We start from the raw sequence: 20,137 nt of genomic DNA on the forward strand, positions 1-20,137 counted from the left end.
ATCCAACCCGTTTGCAACGTTAACATGGTTGCTGTCATGATTGTGTTATGGGCGAGGCATTTTCAGAACCCCAAAATGTATCATGGAGTTCAACCAACCTCTCCCTTTAATGGATTTTTTGCTTTTCCAAGCACACGGCTTTTTCCCTAGGTGTGGGATTACAATTATGGACACGTGGGTTTTTAAACACAAAACACTGTTTATTCCATGAACTCAACTAAATGTCTTAAATAAACATTGGATCTCTTAACACCCCTTACTTCAAAAATAACTGAGAAAATATTGCAACAGTGAATAAATTCCTTAAAATGTTCCTTCAAACTTCCAAGAGACTTAACACCTTTAAACAGTATCACATCAGGTTAAAGGATATATATATATTCTGTAGAATGGCAGAGATATATTAGCTTGGGTGACTTCAGCTCCAGCACCTTGATTTCTTCATGCAGCTCACTGGAAACCCACAGACATACACACGCTGCTTTCTCAAACCTGGCTTTCTCCCTTCAAAGCAGATCACAGCAAACCAGAACTTCTCAAGCTGCTGTCTCAAACTGGCTTTTTACTTTTATACTGCTCTCAGCAAAACCAGCCAGGCACTTTTTAGCTGCTCTCAGCAAAACCAGCCAGGCACTTTTCAAACAGCAAAACCAAACTGCAAAACGGCTGAACTGAGCTGAGCCCCACCCACTCTCTGACATTACTGTTTTCTTAAATGTACATTGCTTAAACATCCATGTCTTAAAGGTACCCTCACATGACAATTGCAAGAAATTGGTGTGTGTGTGTATATATATATATATATATGTGCATATATATTGTATTATATGTCTCTGGAACAGTAATGGTTTTAAAAACCTGTGTTAAGGTGTGTATATATCTGCTGTAATAATATATTTTTAAAATCCTGATTTAAAAGAACGATAGGCATTATGCTGCAAAATGTACAATTAAGGTGTCGTAAAAGTGAGGTCACCGTTTCCCCACCATCTGTACATGCCACCAGACGCCCTCCCACAATTCCAGCGATTTTTCTGCTCATCGCCAGTTTTCTCCCCTGTTAAATTTCGTCGTTGCCGCAAAGAGAATAGGTGTGGAGATGCTCACACACTGGCGGAGTGGGCTTAAGTTTTTTCAGAGGGTTGGTGCTGACTCGATGGGCTGAATGGCCTCCTTCTACTGTGCAGAGTCTGCACGTTCTCCCTGTGTCTGCGTGGGTTTCCCCGGGTGCTCCAGTTTCCTCCCACAGTCCGGAGATGTGCAGGTTAAGTGGATTGGCAATGATAAATTGCCCTTAGTGTCCAAAAACGTTAGGTGGGGTTACTGAATTATGGGGATCGGGTGGAGGCATGGGCTTGGGTGCTCTTTCCAAGAGCCGGTGCAGACTCGATGGGACTTCTGCACTGTAAATTCTATGATTCTATGAACTGTGAGATATGTTCCTATGAAATCAAATCGTCAAATTTTGCTTCATAAAAGAAGGTCATTCGGCAATTGTACTTCTGCCATTTCTTTTCAAGTGTTATCCACATAGTTGCATTCCCCTGTCATGTTGTCATAGCCTTTTAATATTTTTCTGCAAATATTTATCTGCCTTTTTATTTTAAGTTTAAAAAGTAATCTCCTAATTTTTCCCTTCACACTTTTTGTGGTGATTCTTAAATATGTGTCCTGACTCATCAATCAGTGAAAATATTTCCTCTCAATATGCTTTGTATAAAGAAACCCTTTATTATTCTGAACACCCCTAACAAATTTCCCTCTTTGCTGTCAGAAGAAGAACTTCAGTTTCTCTATTTTGATCTTGTAATTACAGCCTCTCATTCCTGGCATCATCCAATTCTTTTTCCCCTTTCATGGGATGTGGGCGTTGGTGGTAAGGCCAGCATTTGTTGCCCATCCCTAATTACCCTTGAACTGAGAGGACAACTGAGTCAACCACAATGCTGTGTGTCTAGAGCCCATGTAGGCCAGACTAGGGCAGGATGGCACATTCATAGTTGTCATGGTCACAATTACTGTGACTAGCTTCACTTTCCAGATTTATAATAATAATAATCTTTATTGTCACAAGGAGGCTTACATTAACACTGCAATGAAGTTACTGTGAAAAGCCCCTAGTCGCCACATTCCGGCGCCTGTTCAGGTACACGAAGGGAGAATTCGAATGTCCAGTCCACCTAACAGCAAGTCTTTCTCATTGAATGGTGGAGCTGGCTCGAGGGGCCAGATGGCCTACTCCTGCTCCTAGTTCTTATGTTCTTTCGGGACTTGTGGGAGGAAACCGGAGCACCCGGCGGAAATCCACGCAGACACAGGGAGAACGTGCAGACTCCAGTTCAAATTTCATCAAATGCTGTGGCGCCATTTGGTTCCATGTCCCTTGAGGGCCTCTGGACTATTAGCCCAGTGATATTACCATTACATCACCGACTACCCCAGTGTGTGTTTCTTATCCTGTCCTGTCCATGTCTTTAACATCCTTCTTAAAATGGATTCCCTAAAACTGAGCACCTATGTTTTAGAATTAGGGGGATGTCCTTTCCACTTTAATACGCTTTTCGGGAACTAGTTGAATTGCAAGTAACCTTATTTCATTAATGAAATTTTTTTAATGGTATATACTTTGTGAAATCTATTTTGTCCCCTTATCGTTATTTATAATGGCATTTTTTATAATTAAAGATGTTTAAATTTTTACTCTCAGTGATGTGGAACCTCATGTCAGGGACTGCGTAAAAACCTACACTGAAGACTGGGCTATCGTAAATCGAAAGTAAGTGTTAAATTGGATATTCTTTTTACTAAAGTTCAGTCGATGTGTTCCGAGAGTTTTAATTGTATTGCACTTTTTGAAAAATTCCTTAACCAGGTATCACAAACTCAGCACAGGATTTAATCCCAACACACTTGACAAACAGAAGGAAAGACAGAAGGGCTTACCAAGACAGATCTTTGAATCGGATGAAATCCCAGACACTAACAGTTATCAGGATGATCAGGTGAAGTACTTCCTTGACAAATTGATAAAGCAAAAATTAAATACCTGCGATTAGTTACAGGCTGGTGTCAACATCACAGCAAACAGATTACCTGGTCATTATCACGTTGCTCTTTGTGAGAGCTTGCTGTGTGCAAGTTGGCTGCCGTCTATCCTACATCACAGCTGTACATTATATTTCAAAAGTACATAATTAGTTGTAAAGCACTTTGGGATCTCTTGCTGCTGTGAAAGGTGCAATATAAATACATGTCTTTCTTTCTATCTAATCAAGGGACTCTATGATTTATTTGACTCAAATACTTCATACCCAGGAGTAGGAGACAGACTAATGTACTTAAAGTTAGATGACATCATAAAGTAAGAACTTCATGTAAAAATTTGATGTTGTGCCTCATCATGTATTTGAAATGTCTCAAAGTCACACACAATAAATTGCTAGAGAAGTTTACAGAAAAGAGGCATCCACCCCACAGAGGCCCAGCAAAAAACATTGATATGAATGTTCAGTTGATATACTTGTATTGTAAGAAACAATGGATCAATAAGAATCAGTATTAAAATGTTCTCAGAGAACCCTAATCCTAGCGTTAACTTAGCAAACAATAGAAAATTCACCACCTTGGATATCAACTATTTAACTTTCATCCGTTTTCCTCTTTTTCTCACAGTTTAGGTAATATGTATTTGGGATTGTGCAGTGCCTTTGAAATAATGGGCCAGATCTTCTGATCAGTGGCGTGCTGCCTGCATCAATGCTGACTGCAGAGAACGTTGCATGCTTACATAGCAACAGGAGTAGGCCATTCAGCCCATTGAATCTGCTCCGCCATTTAATACCATCATGACTGATCAGTTATTTCAGTGCCTTTTGCACCCACTATCCCCATAACCATTACCTTTTAGTGCACTTTCAGCTGGTACTTCTGATCACGGCTGCTGCGGCACTACCGTGGCTCAATCATCCATGGTAAAGTCTGACGAAGAGGAGCAGCGGAGAGAACACATCCCCCCTTTACAACATCAACTGATGTATTCAAGTAGTTTTTAAAGGTCTCAAATCTTCCAGTGGGATTAATGAATTAATGGGTGAGTGGGTAGTTGAGTCAGGAGTGTGTGTAGACAGATTGTGGATAGACAGGTTGTGGGGTTGGGTAGTTGTACTCGGGTTGAGTTGGGGGCTTGGGTCGTCGGGTTGGGTTTGTTGGATAGGTTCAAGGGCTGGATAGATGGGTCAGGCGGTAGTTGGGTTGAGAAATGTGGATAGAAGGGTCAGGAGGCTGGGTGGGTGGGGTGTATGTGTGGGGTTAGTGGATTGGGTTCCATTGTTAATCACTGAGTTACACCAGAGATTTAAACAGTAAAGTAATCCTAAGGTGTTTGGGTAAGTAGCATATATCTAGTCCAAACCTCTGACACTGAGATCAGTTTAAGGCACATTTGTGGAGGCTCCAATCAACCTATCGGAAGTTTAAACTTTTGAGGCAATTACAGTGCCTGTGCGCATGATGGGATTTTCTCAGGGTTCCGACAAGCATCATCAACTTAGGTTCGGTCTATCACTGCTCCCGATACTGGAAGATCTGGCCCACTGTGTTCCGTAATGGTAGTTTTTTGCGAAATGGAATTCAGAACTCCAGATACTGCCTGATATTTACCTGTATTTAAGTTGGGCAGTTTCTAAACCCTAGACACTACACATGTAGTGTTCCCCCACCCTTCCACCTCCTTTAACCTAAGGGGTAGAATGAATAACAGGGAAGCTCTTTCTTTCTTTTTCTTTTTTTATCTAGAGGGGATGGCAGGGAAGGTAGTGCAATGTTCCTCCTGCAGAATGTTTGAGGTGAGGGACCCCGTCAGTGTCCCTGCTGATTTCATCTGTGGGAAGCGCACCCATCTCCAGCTCCTCAGAAACCGCGTTAGGGAACTGGAGCTGGATGAACTTTGGAATCATTCGTGAAGCAGAGGTGGTCATAGATAGAAGCTTCAGGGATGTCGTTACTCCGAAGAATAAAGATAGATGGGTGACGGTGAGAGGGGCCGGGAGGAAGCAGTCAGTACAGGGATCCCCTGTGGTCGTTCCCCTTAGTAACAAGTATACCGCTTTGGATACTGTTGGGAGGGGGGGGGGGGGACTTACCAGGGGTAAGCCATGGGGTACAGGTCTCTGGCACAGAGTCTGTCCCTGTTGCTCAGAAGGGAAGGGGGGAGAGGAGTAGAGCATTAGTCATTGGAGACTCCATAGTTAGGGGGATAGATAGGATATTCTGTGGGAACGAGTGCGGTTGGTGTGTTGCCTCCCAGGTGCCAGGATCCGTGATGTCTCGGATTGTGTTTTTGGGATCCTCAAGTGGGAGGGGGAGCAGCCCCAAGTCGTGGTCCACATACGTACCAACGACATAGGTAGGAAAAGGGATAGGGATGTAAGGCATGAATTCAGGGAGCTAGGGTGGAAACTTAGATCTAGGACAAACAGAGTTATTATCTCTGGGTTGTTACCCGTGCCACGTGCTAGCGAGACGAGGAATAGGGAGAGAGAGGAGTTGAACACGTGGCTACCGGGATGGTGTAGGAGTGAGGGTTTCAGATTTCTGGATAATTTGGGGCTTATTCTGGGGTCGGTGGGACCTCTACAAATGGGATGGTCTACACCTGGACCAGAGGAGTACCAATATCCTGGGGGGGAAATTTGCTAATGCTCTTCGGGAGGGTTTAAACTAGTTCAGCAGGGGCTTGGGAACCTGAATTGTAGCTCCAGTATACAGGAGGTTGAGAGTAGTGTACCGGCAGGCAGGAAGGTGGTTTAAAGTGTGTCTTCAATGCCAGGGGCATCCGGAATAAGGTGGATGAACTTGCGGCATGGGTTGGTACCTGGGACTTCGATGTTGTGGCCATTTCGGAGACATGGATAGAGCAGGGACAGAAATGGTTGTTGCAGGTGCCGGGGTTTAGATATTTCAGTAAGCTCAGGGAAAGTGGTAAAAGAGGGGGAGGGGTGGCATTATTAGTCAAGGACAGTATTACGGTGGCAGAAAGGACGTTTAATGAGGACTCATCTACTGAGGTAGTATGGGCTGAGGTTAGAAACAGGAAAGGAGAGGTCACCCTGTTAGGGGTTTTCTATAGGCCTCTGAAAAGTTCCAGAGATGTAGAGGAAAGGATTGCAAAGATGATTCTGGATAGGAGCAAAAGCAACAGGGTAGTTGTTATGGGGGACTTTAACTTTCCAAATATTGACTGGAAACGCTATAGTTCGAGTACTTTAGATGGGTCCGTTTTTGGCCAATGTGTGCAGGAGGGTTTCCTGACACAGTATGTAGATAGGCCAATGAGAGGCGAGGCCATATTGGATTTGGTACTGGGTAATGAACCAAGACAGGTGTTCGATTTGGAGGTAGGTGAGCACTTTGGTGATAGTGACCACAATTCGATTACGTTTACTTTAATGATGGAAAGGGATAGGTATATACCGCAGGGCAAGAGTTATATCTGGGGGAAAGGCAATTATGATGCGATGAGGCAAGACTTAGGATGCATCAGATGGAGAGGAAAACTGCAGGGGATGGGCACAATGGAAATGTGGAGCTTGTTCAAGGAACAGCTACTGCGTGTCCTTGATAAGTATGTACCTGTCAGGCAGGGAGGAAGTGGTCGAGCAAGGGAACCGTGGTTTACTAAAGCAGCCGAAACACTTGTCAAGAGGAAGAAGGAGGCTTATGTAAAGATGAGACATGAAGGTTCAGTTAGGGCGCTCGAGAGTTACAAGTTAAAAGCTAGGAAGGACCTAAAGAGAGAGCTAAGAAGAGCCAGGAGGGGACATGAGAAGTCTTTGGCAGGTAGGATTAAGGATAACCCTCAAGCTTTCTATAGCTATGTCAGCAATAAAAGAATGACTAGGGTAAGAGTAGGGCCAGTCAAGGACAGTAGTGGGAAGTTGTGCGTGGAGTCCGAGGAGATAGGAGAGGTACTAAATGAATATTTTTCGTCAGTATTCACACAGGAAAAAGACAATGTTGTCGAGGAGAATACTGACCAGACTAGGAGGGCTTGAGATTCATAAGGAGAAGGTGTTAGCAATTCTGGAAAGTGTAAAAATAGATAAATCCCTGGGCCGGATGGGATTTATCCTAGGATTCTCTGGGAAGCTAGGGAGGAGATTGCTGAGCCTTTGGCTTTGATCTTTAAGTCATCTTTGTCGACAGGAATAGTGCCAGAAGACTGGAGGATAGCAAATGTTGTCCACTTGTTCAAGAAGGGGAGTAGGGACAATCCCGGCAACTATAGACCAGTGAGCCTTACTTCTGTTGTGGGCAAATCTTGGAAAGGTTTATAAGAGATAGGATGTATAATCATCTGGAAAGGAATAATTTGATTAAAGATAGTCAACACGGTTTTGTGAAGGGTAGGTCGTGCCTCACAAACCTTATTGAGTTCTTTGAGAAGGTGACCAAACAGGTGGATGAGGGTAAAGCAGTTGATGTGGCATATATGGATTTCAGTAAAGCGTTTGATAAGGTTCCCCATGGTAGGCTACTGCAGAAAATATGGAGGCAAGGGATTCAGGGTGATTTAGCAGTTTGGATCAGAAATTGGCTAGCTGGAAGAAGACAAAAGGTGGTGGTTGACGGGAAATGTTCAGACTGGAGTCCAGTTACTAGTGGTGTACCACAATGATCTGTTTTGGGGCCACTGCTGTTTGTCATTTTTATAAATGACCTGGAGGATGGCATAGAAGGATGGGTGAGTAAATTTGCAGATGACACTAAAGTCGGTGGAGTTGTGGACAGTGCGGAAGGATGTTACAAGTTACAGAGGGACATAGATAAGCTGCAGCGCTGGGCTGAGAGGTGGCAAATGGAGTTTAATGCAGAAAAGTGTGAGGTGATTCATTTTGGAAGGAATAACAGGAAGACAAGGGTACTGGGCTAATGGTAAGATTCTTGGTAGTGTGGATGAGCAGAGAGATAGGGTGGCACGGTAGCACAGTGGTTAGCACTATTGCTTAACAGCGCCAGGGTCACAGGTTCGATTCCCGGCTTGGGTCACTGTCTGTGTGGAGTTTGCACTTTCTCCCTGTGTCTGTGTGGGTTTCCTCCGGGTGCTCCGGTTTCCTCCCGCAGCCCAAGGATTTGCAGATTAGGTGGATTGGCCATGCTAAATTGCCCTTAGGGTCCAAAAACAGTTAGGAGGGATTATTAGGTTACGGGGATAGTGTGGAAGTGAGGGCTTAAGTGGGTCGGTGCAGACTCGATGGGCCGAATGGCCGCCTTCTGCACTGTGTGTTCTATATTCTATCTCAGTGTCCATGTACATAGATCCCTGATGTTGCCACCCAGGTTGAGAGGGTTGTTAAGGCGTACGGTGTGTTAGCTTTTATTGGTAGAGGGATTGAGTTTCAGAGCCATGAGGTCATGTTGTAGCTGTACAAAACTCTGGTGCGGCTGCATTTGGAGCATTGCGTGCAATTCTGGTCGCTGCCTTATAGGAAGGATATGGAAGCATTGCAAAGGGTGCAGAGGAGATTTACCAAAATGTTGCCTGGTATGGAGGGAAGATCTTATGAGGGAAGGCTGAGGGACTTGAGGCTGTTTTCGTTAGAGAGAAGAAGGTTAAGAGGTGACTTAATAGAGGCATACAAGATGATCAGAGGATTGGATAGGGTGGACAGTGAGAGCCTTTTTCCTCGGATGGTGATGGCTAGCACGAGGGGACATAACTTTAAATTGAGGGGAGATAGATATAGGACAGATGTCAGAGGTAGGTTCTTTACTCAGAGAGTAGTAAGGGCGTGGAATGCCCTGCCTGCAACAGTAGTGGACTCGCCAACACTAAGGGCATTCAAATGGTCATTGGATAGACATATGGACGATAAGGGAATAGTGTAGATGGGCTTTAGAGTGGTTTCACAGGTCGGCGCAACATCGAGGGCCGAAGGGCCTGTACTGCGCTGTAATGTTCTATGTCTATGTTCTGTGTTCTGTGCCTCAACACATTTGCTGCATCATGGGGCAGCACGGTAGCCTTGTGGATAGCACAATTGCTTCACAGCTCCAGGGTCCCAGGTTCGATTCCAGCTTGGGTCACTGTCTGTGCGGAGTCTGCACATCCTCCCCGTGTGTGCGTGGGTTTCCTCCGGGTGCTCCGGTTTCCTCCCACAGTCCAAAGATGTGCAGGTTAGGTGGATTGGCCATGATAAATTGCCCTTAGTGTCCAAAATTGCCCTTAGTGTTGGTTGGGGTTACTGGGTTATGGGGATAGGGTGGCGGTGTTGGCCTTGGGTGCTCTTTCCAAGAGCCGGTGCAGACTCGATGGGCCGAATAGCCTCCTTCTGCACTGTAAATTCTATGATTCTATGTGCCTTCTGAGCTTCCATTTATTTCACTGTTTTGTTCCTCCCTTCAATCTTTCCAGCTGAAAAAGTCAAGGAAGTAATATGAGAAGGGTTCCTCCAGCATTCACAGAGCAAATGAAATATTCCTGTTGGAATTTTCTAAGTCATGTAGCTTTTTTATCCCCTTCCAGAGGGAGAATGTCAGGTTTAATTCAGCATCTGCTCTTTTGTAGTGTAGCTGAAATTAAGAGCTCGTTGTGGCACTGCAGGCCTGGACCTGTACCCTCTCATTGCATTTTAACATTCCTGAGACTGTCCTTGAATAAATAGTTGATTTTATTGTGATCTTCAACTAAAAGTTAGACCATAGAGCTAAAGAAATGACTCTGATTGCAGGATGATTTGAAACGGCGTTCTGTATCAATAGATGATACTCCTAGAGGGAGCTGGGCCTGCAGTATTTTTGATCTCAAAAACTCACTTCCTGACGCGGTTCTTCCAAATCTACTTGATCGGTCTCCAATCGAAGAAATAGATCAACAGAATGAAGAACAGAGGAAGGGAAATCGACACAAAGAGCTGTTTGCACTTTATCCAGCACCAGATGAGGTTGGAAAATTAATTGTGTGTTTAATGGATATCTGTACCGTACAATTTCATATTCTGATCTTCCCTTTGCCACAAAACTTGTTGTTTTATCTCAAGATGAGCAGTATTATTTGGCGCTAATTAATGTTAATTGGCAACTTCACTCAGAAACCACAGGATGGCAAGTGTGGGAAATATTACACTGATGCAGGAGGAGGCACTGTTCTGAGAATAGAGGGAGCTTTGTTCTACATCTGTCCTGTGCTATACCTGTGCTGGGAGTATTTGATGTTGACAGTGAATAACCTGAAATGGAAAGTGTTCCAACATAGAGTACCAACATTCCATTAAATGATAAGTACAACACTCACAAATCAAATGAAAATTATGTTTTGTGGATGCGTAACATCGTACGACATATACACTAATAATAATCTATTTAGTCACATGTTATTATATGAGCTAATTTTTCCCCACTTTAAAAATATTTACGCTATTTATGTATAACTTGTTGCAAATCTTAATACAATGTAACACTTTCTCTCTTTATATAATGGCCAGAATATTCTGTGTCAGAGACTATGGGTGCGATTCTCCGATCGCGGGACAGAGTGTCTCCGCGCTGTTGTGAACGCTGTCGTGTTTCACGATGGCGTGAAACGGGGGCGGGCACTGGCGATTCACAGCACTGGAGCGCTTCACGCCACTCCAGCCTCACTTCCTGGCACACACCGGGGGCGGTGCCAACCCACGCATGCGCAATGGCGACCCGCCAACCCACGCATGCGCAGTGGCTTTATGGAACGCGACGGCCCCAACGCAACATGGCGCGGGGGTTCTGGGGCCGGACACGCAACAAAGTAGGCCCGGGGGCGGAGAGGCCGGCCCGCCAATTGGTGGGCCCCGATCGTGGGCCAGACCACATCGGAGCCGCCCCCCCACTCACAGGCCGCCCCCGACCCTTCGCGCAGAGTTCCTGCCGGCAGCGACCAGGTGTGGACGGTGCCGGCGGGACTCTGCTTTTTCCGCTCGACCTATCCAGGCCGGAAAATCGGCGGCCCGGCCTCGTACAGTGGCCCGTGACCGGCGCTGTGCCAAACGCGTCGGCGCAAATGTCGCCGATTCTCCGCACCTCAAGAGAATCGCGCACCGGCAGCGTGGCACGGTTGCGGCGATTCTCTGGCACGGGGCTGGGAGAATCGCGCCCGATAAGTGCTGACGCCAAGGCTGAATTGCATGAATTCCAAGGCCCCAAAAGCGGTGCTGGTCCCGGAGTGATTCAGGACGACCTATTGGGCTATAACCGGTCCACATGGAACAAGTGCAATTCCAACGAACGCGGGTGCGTGATTCGATGGGATTGGCACTCGAGAGCCTGACGAGCAGGAGCTGCATATAGGCACTCCACTTCCCACACACCCTCATCCCAGGCAAGGAGATGGCACTGGTTGCGCTGGAGCATGCCCATCCCGTTGGGTTGGCTGGGACCAGAGGGTACCTATTGGGGTGGCCTGGAGAGACACCCATACGATCCGTGGAGCTAGGTTCACAGTGGGAAGTCAGCGGCTGCACAACAATGGTGGTCCCTGCCTGTCCACCCCAACCTAAGGCTTACCTCCTGGCCTCTCCCCGCTACTCCCCCAGCCCTGGCAGAAGCCCTCCGGCCAGCGGTGCAACTGTCAGCGCACTGTAGCTGTGTTGGACACTTTTCGTATCCCCTCTCGCTCCCTCAGCAGCCACGGCACCTGTTTCCCAATTGTAAATACTGCAAGTGAACCTCGCCGTCGGTAATTCCTGCTGCCGGGATGGAGCATCATGGGGGTGCTCGGAAATTGCCGGGTCAAGCCAGTTAATAATGTGCCAGCAGTGTTTACTGTACAATTTGATTGCCTTGGGATGCTTTACTGTGTTAAAGTCAATTCCTAAATGCAAGTTGGTATTGCGTGAGCCTGACCCTGACCTGATGACTTTGTGGTAGAGTTCATTGGGCAGCTATCAGGAGTGGGAGTCCTGACTGATTTCAGTAGCTATTATAGCAATGCCAAGGCTAATTACCACAAGTCTAACTGCTGCCCGAGCTAGAAATAAGCTAACTCAGTGCAGACGAAGAATTAAATCTTGAGCCTTCTGACCTGCATGGCTCCGTGCCACATAATGTGGTGCATCTTCTGTCAGAGCCGTCGGAGGGTCTCTGAAATGGACAAATGAAGAGTGCGACTGTATGAAATACTTTGCAGATATTTTCTGTCTTCTTTCTTGGGTGGTTATGCCGAACAGTCAATGTTAGCTGATTGGCCCTATACTAATGATAAGCTCACTTTTGTGTTTCAAATTGATTGCAGGATGAGCCAATAGAAAGGCACAGTATTCCTGAAGTTCCCAGAGAGCACTTTGGTCAAAGACTGCTTGTAAAATGCTTATCATTGAAGTAAGTATGTTTTTTTTTCATGGAGGGTTGTAAACGATTAAATTGTCTATCATTTGCAAAATAACCTCATGCAATTCAAAACAAATTCTTGTCTTTGTAGATTTGAAATTGAAATTGAGCCAATTTTTGCAAGTTTGGCTTTATATGATGTCAGAGAGAAGAAAAAGGTTAGTATTGTAAATATTTTTTGCCATTCCAATTCTTTTATTTCCCTTCCGTCCTGAAGATGGCGTAAATTCTGTCAGGATGTGATTCATCAAACAAATATACACAGAACAATAAATAAATTAGCAGATAAAAGTAATACCGTAATCCATCTACATTGATAAAAAGTGAAGTGTTTGAATTCTCAGGATTAAAACACACTTTGATCATAGGGATCATGAGGACTGCTTGTGGGGTTGATGGTGGGTGAAGTTGAAACCAAGAAAATAGCTAGCACAGCACAAATGGCTCAGCCTTTTTGCTGAACTGGGTTGGTCGGGAGGAGGGTATAGTTTTCATCTGAAATGTGAAACCTCTATTGTTTGTCTTCAAATAGTATTACAATAATAATCTTTATTAGTGTTACAAGTAGACTTGCATTAACATTGCAATGAAGTTACTGTGAAAATCCTCCAGTCGCCACACTCTGGTGCCTGTTCGGGTACACTGGGGGAGAATTCAGAATGTCCAACTCAACTAATAAGGCCGAATAGGCCTGATTTACAATTTCTGGATTTTCTGATGGAATGAAAATTCTCCTTCTCCTCATCTCTCTATTCCTCTCTTTTCCTTTGATTCTTAACGTTGATATTAGGTGGCATTGGCTCATAGCACAAAACCGTTTGGCACGATTCAATCAATATTTTGGACGTGTTTAGTGGTGTGTTTCTCGGCACTTTGCCGTTTTTTGTGGTCTCGGCAAGGAATGCCCCATCGAGGCCGCACTTACGTCATTTCCTGAGCTCGGCTCGCTTGTGCAGGAAGATTACTCGTGGATCGGGGCTCCATTTGTAAAGGCAGCCCCGATCTTTTGACCCTCCACAGCGACTTCACAACCAACTGCAATCTCTAATGGCCTGCGAGATCCCCGGGTTATTGGACCAGTATTAAGTGGCGCCTGGTGAGGTCTCCCAGGCTCAGCTTGTGAATCCCAGGTCCTGGGAGGATCCGGTGAATCTCAGCGAGAGCGAGATCGCGACGTCTTGCGAGACACCGTTAAATCTCGTGAGATGTTTTGAGAGTTTCAAATCTCGCGAGAAGCCTCTTGCAAGATTCAACGTCCTCATCCCGACACCAAGTTGGGCACGACAAGGCCGTTGAATCGCTCCTATAGCCTTCCGCCCATTGGCAGTTAGGCGAAGCAGACTTTGAGATTCTCTATTTAATGTACATCACAGTAGAGCAGTGCAGCCTATTTCTGTACCTTGATTGTATATTTTTGCAGATATTTACAAAATTCAGAAATGTAAAATAGCATTTTCTAATTTCTAACATGCTTTTTTGAAAAACAGATTTCAGAAAATTTTTTCTTTGATTTGAATTCGGAGCAAATAAAAGGCATGCTGCGACCTCATGTTCCTCCTGTAGCCATTTCAACACTGGCTCGATCAGCAATCTTCTCAATCACATATCCCTGTCAGGATGTTTTTTTAGTTATAAAGGTAAGAAATAATTTCATTTGACATTACTTACTCTTCCCCCTTGCAAATGCTGATGTATGGTACCACAATTCGTGGGAGCCGAGATGGTAAATGCCTTTTGATCTTGTGATGGGTGGAGAGGGGACAGACTTTGTAACCTATGCAGAAGAGGGGAACAGCAACAACTTACATTTCCTCTTTGACTTAGTAAAACGCACAACCCCAACTGATTTCTTTTGCCTCCCCACAACACCCCATTGCTCCCATCCTTCAAGGGTGTTCAGGCCAATTGAAGATTCCTGGATTGAAATGAATTAATTTTTTTGTTACTGAAGAAGGACCTTTCTTTTTTTTTAAATATATTTTATTCAAATTTTTCGGCCAAACAAAACAGTACAAAGGTTTTTCCTTTTTACAACAATAAAACAATATAAATAACAGTGACCGTTTTTAACAAATAAATAAATAATATATAAACTAAATGGCAACTGCCATAACAAAAATAATAGCTCTCCCAAATAATAGAATCAAGCAATCCAATATACATAACCAAGTACAAATATCTATACAAAAACACCCCTGAGGACCCACCCGAGCCCCCCCCCCCCCCCCCCCCCCCCCCCCCCCCCCCCGGGTTACTGCTGTTACCTTCCCATTTCCTTTATCGTTCTGTGAGGTAGTTAATGAACGGTCCCCACCGCCTGGTGAACCCTTGAGCCGAACCCCTTAGTGCGAACTTTATCCGTTCTAGTTTTATAAACCCTGCCATGTCGTTTATCCAGGTCTCCACGCCCGGGGGTTTGGCTTCCTTCCACATAAGCAATATCCTTCGCCGGGCTACTAGAGACGCAAAGGCCAAAACATCAGCCTCTCTCGCCTCCTGCACTCCCGGCTCTTCTGCAACGCCAAATATAGCCAACCCCCAGCTTGGCTAGACCCGGACACCCACCAGCCTCGAAAGCACATTCGCCACCCCCACCCAGAACCCCTGCAGTGCCGGGCATGACCAAAACATGTGAGTGTGGTTTGCTGGGCTCCTCGAGCATCTCCCACATCTATCCTCTACCCCAAAAAAATTTCTGAGCCTTACTCCGGTCATATGCGCCCTGTGCAAAACCTTGAATTGTATCAGGCTAAGCCTGGCGCACGAGGACAAAGAGTTTACCCTACGTAGGGCATCTGCCCACAGCCCCTCTTCAATCTCTTCCCCCAGCTCTTCTTCCCATTTTCCCTTCAGCTCATCCACCATGATCTCCCCCTCGTCTCTCATTTCCCTGTATATATCCGACACCCTACCATCCCCCACCCATGTCCCTGAGATCACTCTATCCTGAATCTCCTGCGTCGGGAGCTGCGGGAATTCCCTCCCCTGTTGCCTCGCAAAAGCCCTCAGTTGCATGTACCGAAATGCATTCCCTTGGGGCAACCCATATTTTTCCGTCAGCGCTCCCAGACTCGCAAACGTCCTGTCTAGGAACAGATCCCTCAGTTGCACAATCCCAGCTCTCTGCCATGCTCTAAATCCCCCATCTATTCTCCCTGGGACAAACCTATGATTATTTCTTATCGGGGACCGCACTGAGGCTCCCGTCCTTCCCCTATGCCGTCTCCACTGCCCCCAAATTTTCAGTGTTGCCACCGCCGTCGCCAGTGCTTGTAGGCTGGTTCCTTTGCAGGACGCCATCTCCAATCTCTTCCACGCCGCTCCCTCCCCTTCTCCCATCCACTTACACACCATTGAGATATTGGCGGCCCAATAGTACTCACTTAAGCTCGGTAGTGCCTGTCCCCCACTATCCCTGCTACGCTGAAAAAAAACCCTCCTCACTCTCGGGGTCTTCCCAGCCCACACAAAACTCCATGACACTTTTCTCACCTTCGTGACCATCACCGGGAGGCACTGAAACACAAAAAGGAATCTCTGGAGGACTACCATTTTGACCACCTGCACCCTACCCACCAGTGACAGGGGCACCATGTCCCATCTCTTAAAATCCTCCTCCATCTGTTCCACCAATCGTGTTAGATTTAGCCTATGTAAGGTTCCCCAACTCCTGGCTATCTGGATCACCAAGTATCGGAAATCCCTTGTTACCCTCCTCAGCGGTAAATCCTCTATTCCCCCGCCCTGCTCCCCCGAATGCACCACAAACAACTCACTCTTCCCCATATTCAATTTGTACCCCGAGAATTCCTCAAACTCCCTGAGTGTCTGCATTATCTCAGGCATCCCCTCCACTGGGTCCGCAACATACAGCAATAAATCATCTGCATACAATGATACCCGGTGTTCTTCTCCTCCCCTAAGTACTCCCCTCCACTTCCTGGAGCCCCTCAATGCTATGGCCAGGGGCTCAATTGCCAATGCAAACCGTAACGGAGACAGGGGACACCCCTGCCTCGTCCCTCTATAAAGACGGAAGTAATCAGATCTCTGCCTGTTCGTGATCACACTTGCCACCGGGGCCCTATATAGCAGCTGTACCCATCCAATAAACCCTTCTCCAAAACCAAATCTCCTCAACACTTCCCACAGGTAGTCCCAATCCACTCTGTCGAATGCTTTCTCGGCGTCCATCGCTACCGCTATCTCCGCCTCCCCCTCTGGTGGGGGCATCATCATCACCCCTAGCAGCCTCCGTATGTTCGTGTTCAGCTGTCTCCCCTTAACGAACCCAGTTTGATCCTCGTGGACCACCCCCGGGACACAATCCTCTATCCTCGTCGCCATCACCTTGGCCAGGAGCTTGGCATCTACGTTCAAAAGGGAAATGGGCCTGTAGGACCCACACTGCAGCGGGTCTTTTTCCTTCTTCAAAAGTAACAATATCATCGCCTCCGACATAGTCGGGGGCAGCTTCCCCCTTTCCCTGGCCTCATTAAAGGTTCTCGTCAAAAGCGGGGCCAGTAGGACCATATATTTCCTATAAAATTCCACCGGGAACCCATCCGGTCCTGGGGCCTTCCCCGCCTGCATGCTCCCAATCCCCTTTATCACCTCCTCCACCTCAATCTGTGCTCCCAGTCCCGCCCTTTCCTGCTCCTCCACCTTCAGGAATTCCAGCTGATCCAGGAAATGCAGCATTCCCTCCTTCCCTTCCGGGGGCTGAGCCTTATACAACCTCTCATAGAATGCCTTGAACACCTCGTTCACTCTCCCCGCTCCGCGTTCCATCTCTCCCTCCTCATCTCTCACCCCACCTATCTCCCTCGCCGCTCCCCTCTTCCTCAATTGTTGGGCCAGTAGACGGCTCACCTTCTCTCCATACTCATACTGTACACCCTGTGCCCTTCTCCACTGTGCCTCTGCCTTACCCGTGGTCAGCAGGTCAAATTCCACATGTAACCTTTGTCTTTCCCTGTACAGTCCCTCCTCCGGTGCCTCCGCATATTGCCTGTCCACCCTCAAAAGTTCTCTCAACAATCGCTCCCTTTCTTTACTCTCTTGCTTCCCTTTATGTGCCCTTATGGATATCAGTTCCCCTCTAACCACCGCCTTCAACGCCTCCCAGACCACTCCCATCTGAACCTTTCCATTGTCATTAAGCTGCAAGTACCTTTCGATACACCCCCTCACCCGTAGACATACCCCCTCACTCGTGTGCCAGGCTAAGCCTGATTCAATTTAAGGTGTTACACAGGGCGCATATGACTGGAGCACGGCTCAGTAAATTTTTTGGGGTAGAGGATAGGTGTGCGAGATGCTCGAGAAGCCCAGCGAATCACACCCACATGTTTTGGTCATGTCCGGCACTACAGGGGTTCTGGGTGGGGGTGTCAAAGGTGCTTTCAAAGGTGGTGGGGTCCAGGTCGAACCAAGCTGGGGGTTGGCTATATTCGGGGTTGCAGAAGAGCCGGGAGTGCAGGAGGTGAAAGAGGCTGATGTTTTGTCCTTTGCGTCCCTAGTAGCCCGGCGCAGGATACTGTTGATGTGGAAGGAAGCCAAGCCCCCGGGTGTGGAGACCTGGATAAATGACATGGCAGGGTTTATAAAGCTGGAACGGATTAAGTTCGTCCTAAGGGGATCAGCTCAAGGGTTCACCAGGCGGTGGCAACCGTTCGTCGAATACCTCACAGAAAGATAGAGGGAATGGAAAAGAAGGCAGCAGCAGCAGCCCAGGGCCGGGGGGGGGAGGAACCAGAAGGACTCTCAGGGTTGTTAATATATATGTATAATATGTATAGGTCGTTGCTATAAATAATTGTATATTGGACTGTTAAATCATATTTTTGGAGAGTGTTTATCTGAGACAAGGCAGTTGCCATTTAGTTTTAGTTTTCGTTTTTGTTATATATTATTTATTCTTTAATAATATATATAATATATCTTTGTTTATAAAACAGGTCATTGTTATTTATACTGTTATATTATTGTGTAAAGGATACACAATGTACTGTGATGGTTGACCAAAAATTTTCAATAAAATATTTTTTTTTTAAAAAGACATACCCCCTCATCCGCCAATAAGCCCATATCCATTCTCCAGAGTGGGTGCTGTTCTTTTTCCTCTCCTACCTCCAGATCTACGCAATGTGGAGCGTGGTCCGAGATGGCTATGGCCGTATACTCCGTCCCTGTCACCTTCGGGATCAGTGCCCTTCCCAGGACAAAAAAGTCTATCCGTGAATATACCTTGTGAACATGGGAGAAAAATGAAAACTCCTTACTCCTAGGCCTAATAAATCTCCAGGGGTCTACTCCTCCCATCTGCTCCATGAAGTCCTTAAGCACCTTGGCCGCTGCCGGCCTCCTCCCGGTCCTGGACCTCAACCGGTCCAGCCCTGGATCAAGCACCGTATTGAAGTCTCCCCCCGTTACCAACTTTCCCGCCTCCAGGTCCGGGATACGCCCCAACATACGCCTCATGAAGTTTGCATCATCCCAGTTCGGGGCATATACGTTCACCAGAACCACCGCCTCCCCTTGCAATCTGCCACTCACCATCACATATCTACCCCCACTATCCGCCACTATGGTCTTTGCCTCAAACAGTACCCGTTTCCCCACTAAAACAGCCACCCCCCTATGCTTCGTATCTAGACCTGAATGAAACACCTGCCCCACCCATCCTTTACGTAGTCTAACCTGGTCTGTCCGTTTCAGGTGCATCTCCTGCAACATAACCACATCTGCCTTTAATTTCTTTAGGTGTGCGAGTACCCGTGCCCTTTTAATCGGCCCATTCAGCCCTCTCATGTTCCACGTGATCAGCTGGGTTGGAGGGCTCTTTACCCCCCACCCCCCCCCCCTGTCGACTAGCCATCCCCTTTTTTAACCCAGCTCCTTACCCGGTTCCCACGTACCCGTATATTTCACCGACGGTGCCCACCCGTCTCGACCACCCCGCCCCATAACAGCTCCCCCTCCCCCTTCCCCTTAGCAGCAGCAACCCAGTTAACTCCCTCCCCCCACCCCCCCCCCCTCCGCTAGAGCCCCCTCTAGCGTAATTACACCCCCCATGTTACTCCCAGAAGTCAGCAAACTCTGGCTGACCTCGGCTTCCCCGTTTGCCCTCGGCCTCTCACTGTGCGAGGCCCCCACCTTCCTGCGTCCCTGTTCCCGCCATAATTACCATAGCGCGGGAGCAACTCCCGCGTTTCCCACTCGGCCCCGCCCCTAATGGCTCAGTTCCCTTCTTCTCCTTCCCCTTTCCTTCCCACCGGCGCCCACAGTTCCTCGTACTCTCACCCCCCCCCAAACGAGGGGAAGAGAGAAAAGTTACAGGATTGAAAAATTAACAAATTGAAAAATCATCCCTCCCCTCCTTCCCTTCCCCTTCCTCGCCCCACATAATCACCCCACCACTTTATCCCAGAAGCTCTTTCTCTCGCCAGACTATTCCAGCTTCTCGTCCACAATGAATGTCCACGCCGTCTCAAAGTAGTGGTGCTTCCCTTGGTGTGTGACCCACAGTCTCGCCGGTTGCAACATTCCAAATTTAACCTTTTTGTGAAGCACCGCCTTAGCCCGATTGAAACTTGCCCTCCTTCTCGCCACCTCCGCACTCCAATCCTGGTATACGCGGATCACCGCGTTCTCCCACCTACAGCTCCGAGTTTTCTTCGCCCATCTTAGGACCATCTCTCTGTCGTTGTAGCGGTGAAACCTCACCACTATGGCTCGAGGTATTTCTCCAGCCTTTGGTCTTCGCGCCAGAACTCGA

At 47.1% G+C, this 20,137-nt stretch overlaps 1 protein-coding gene across 12 annotated transcripts in view; it reads left to right on the top strand.

Moving 5' to 3' along the window:
- Nucleotides 1-20,137, top strand: part of dock7 (dedicator of cytokinesis 7) — a 292,969-nt gene that overhangs the window by 40,960 nt on the left and 231,872 nt on the right. For all 12 annotated transcript variants that reach the window (XM_072511162.1, XM_072511164.1, XM_072511166.1 and 9 more), the window contains exons 4-9: nt 2,708-2,776; nt 2,873-3,002; nt 9,729-9,941; nt 12,263-12,348; nt 12,449-12,515; nt 13,845-13,994. In XM_072511162.1, the coding sequence (XP_072367263.1) occupies nt 2,708-2,776; nt 2,873-3,002; nt 9,729-9,941; nt 12,263-12,348; nt 12,449-12,515; nt 13,845-13,994 (715 nt within the window). The remainder of the gene's footprint in view (nt 1-2,707; nt 2,777-2,872; nt 3,003-9,728; nt 9,942-12,262; nt 12,349-12,448; nt 12,516-13,844; nt 13,995-20,137) is intronic.

Source organism: Scyliorhinus torazame, chromosome 7 (genome assembly GCF_047496885.1).
Source record: "Scyliorhinus torazame isolate Kashiwa2021f chromosome 7, sScyTor2.1, whole genome shotgun sequence".
Taxonomy (NCBI): domain Eukaryota; kingdom Metazoa; phylum Chordata; class Chondrichthyes; order Carcharhiniformes; family Scyliorhinidae; genus Scyliorhinus; species Scyliorhinus torazame.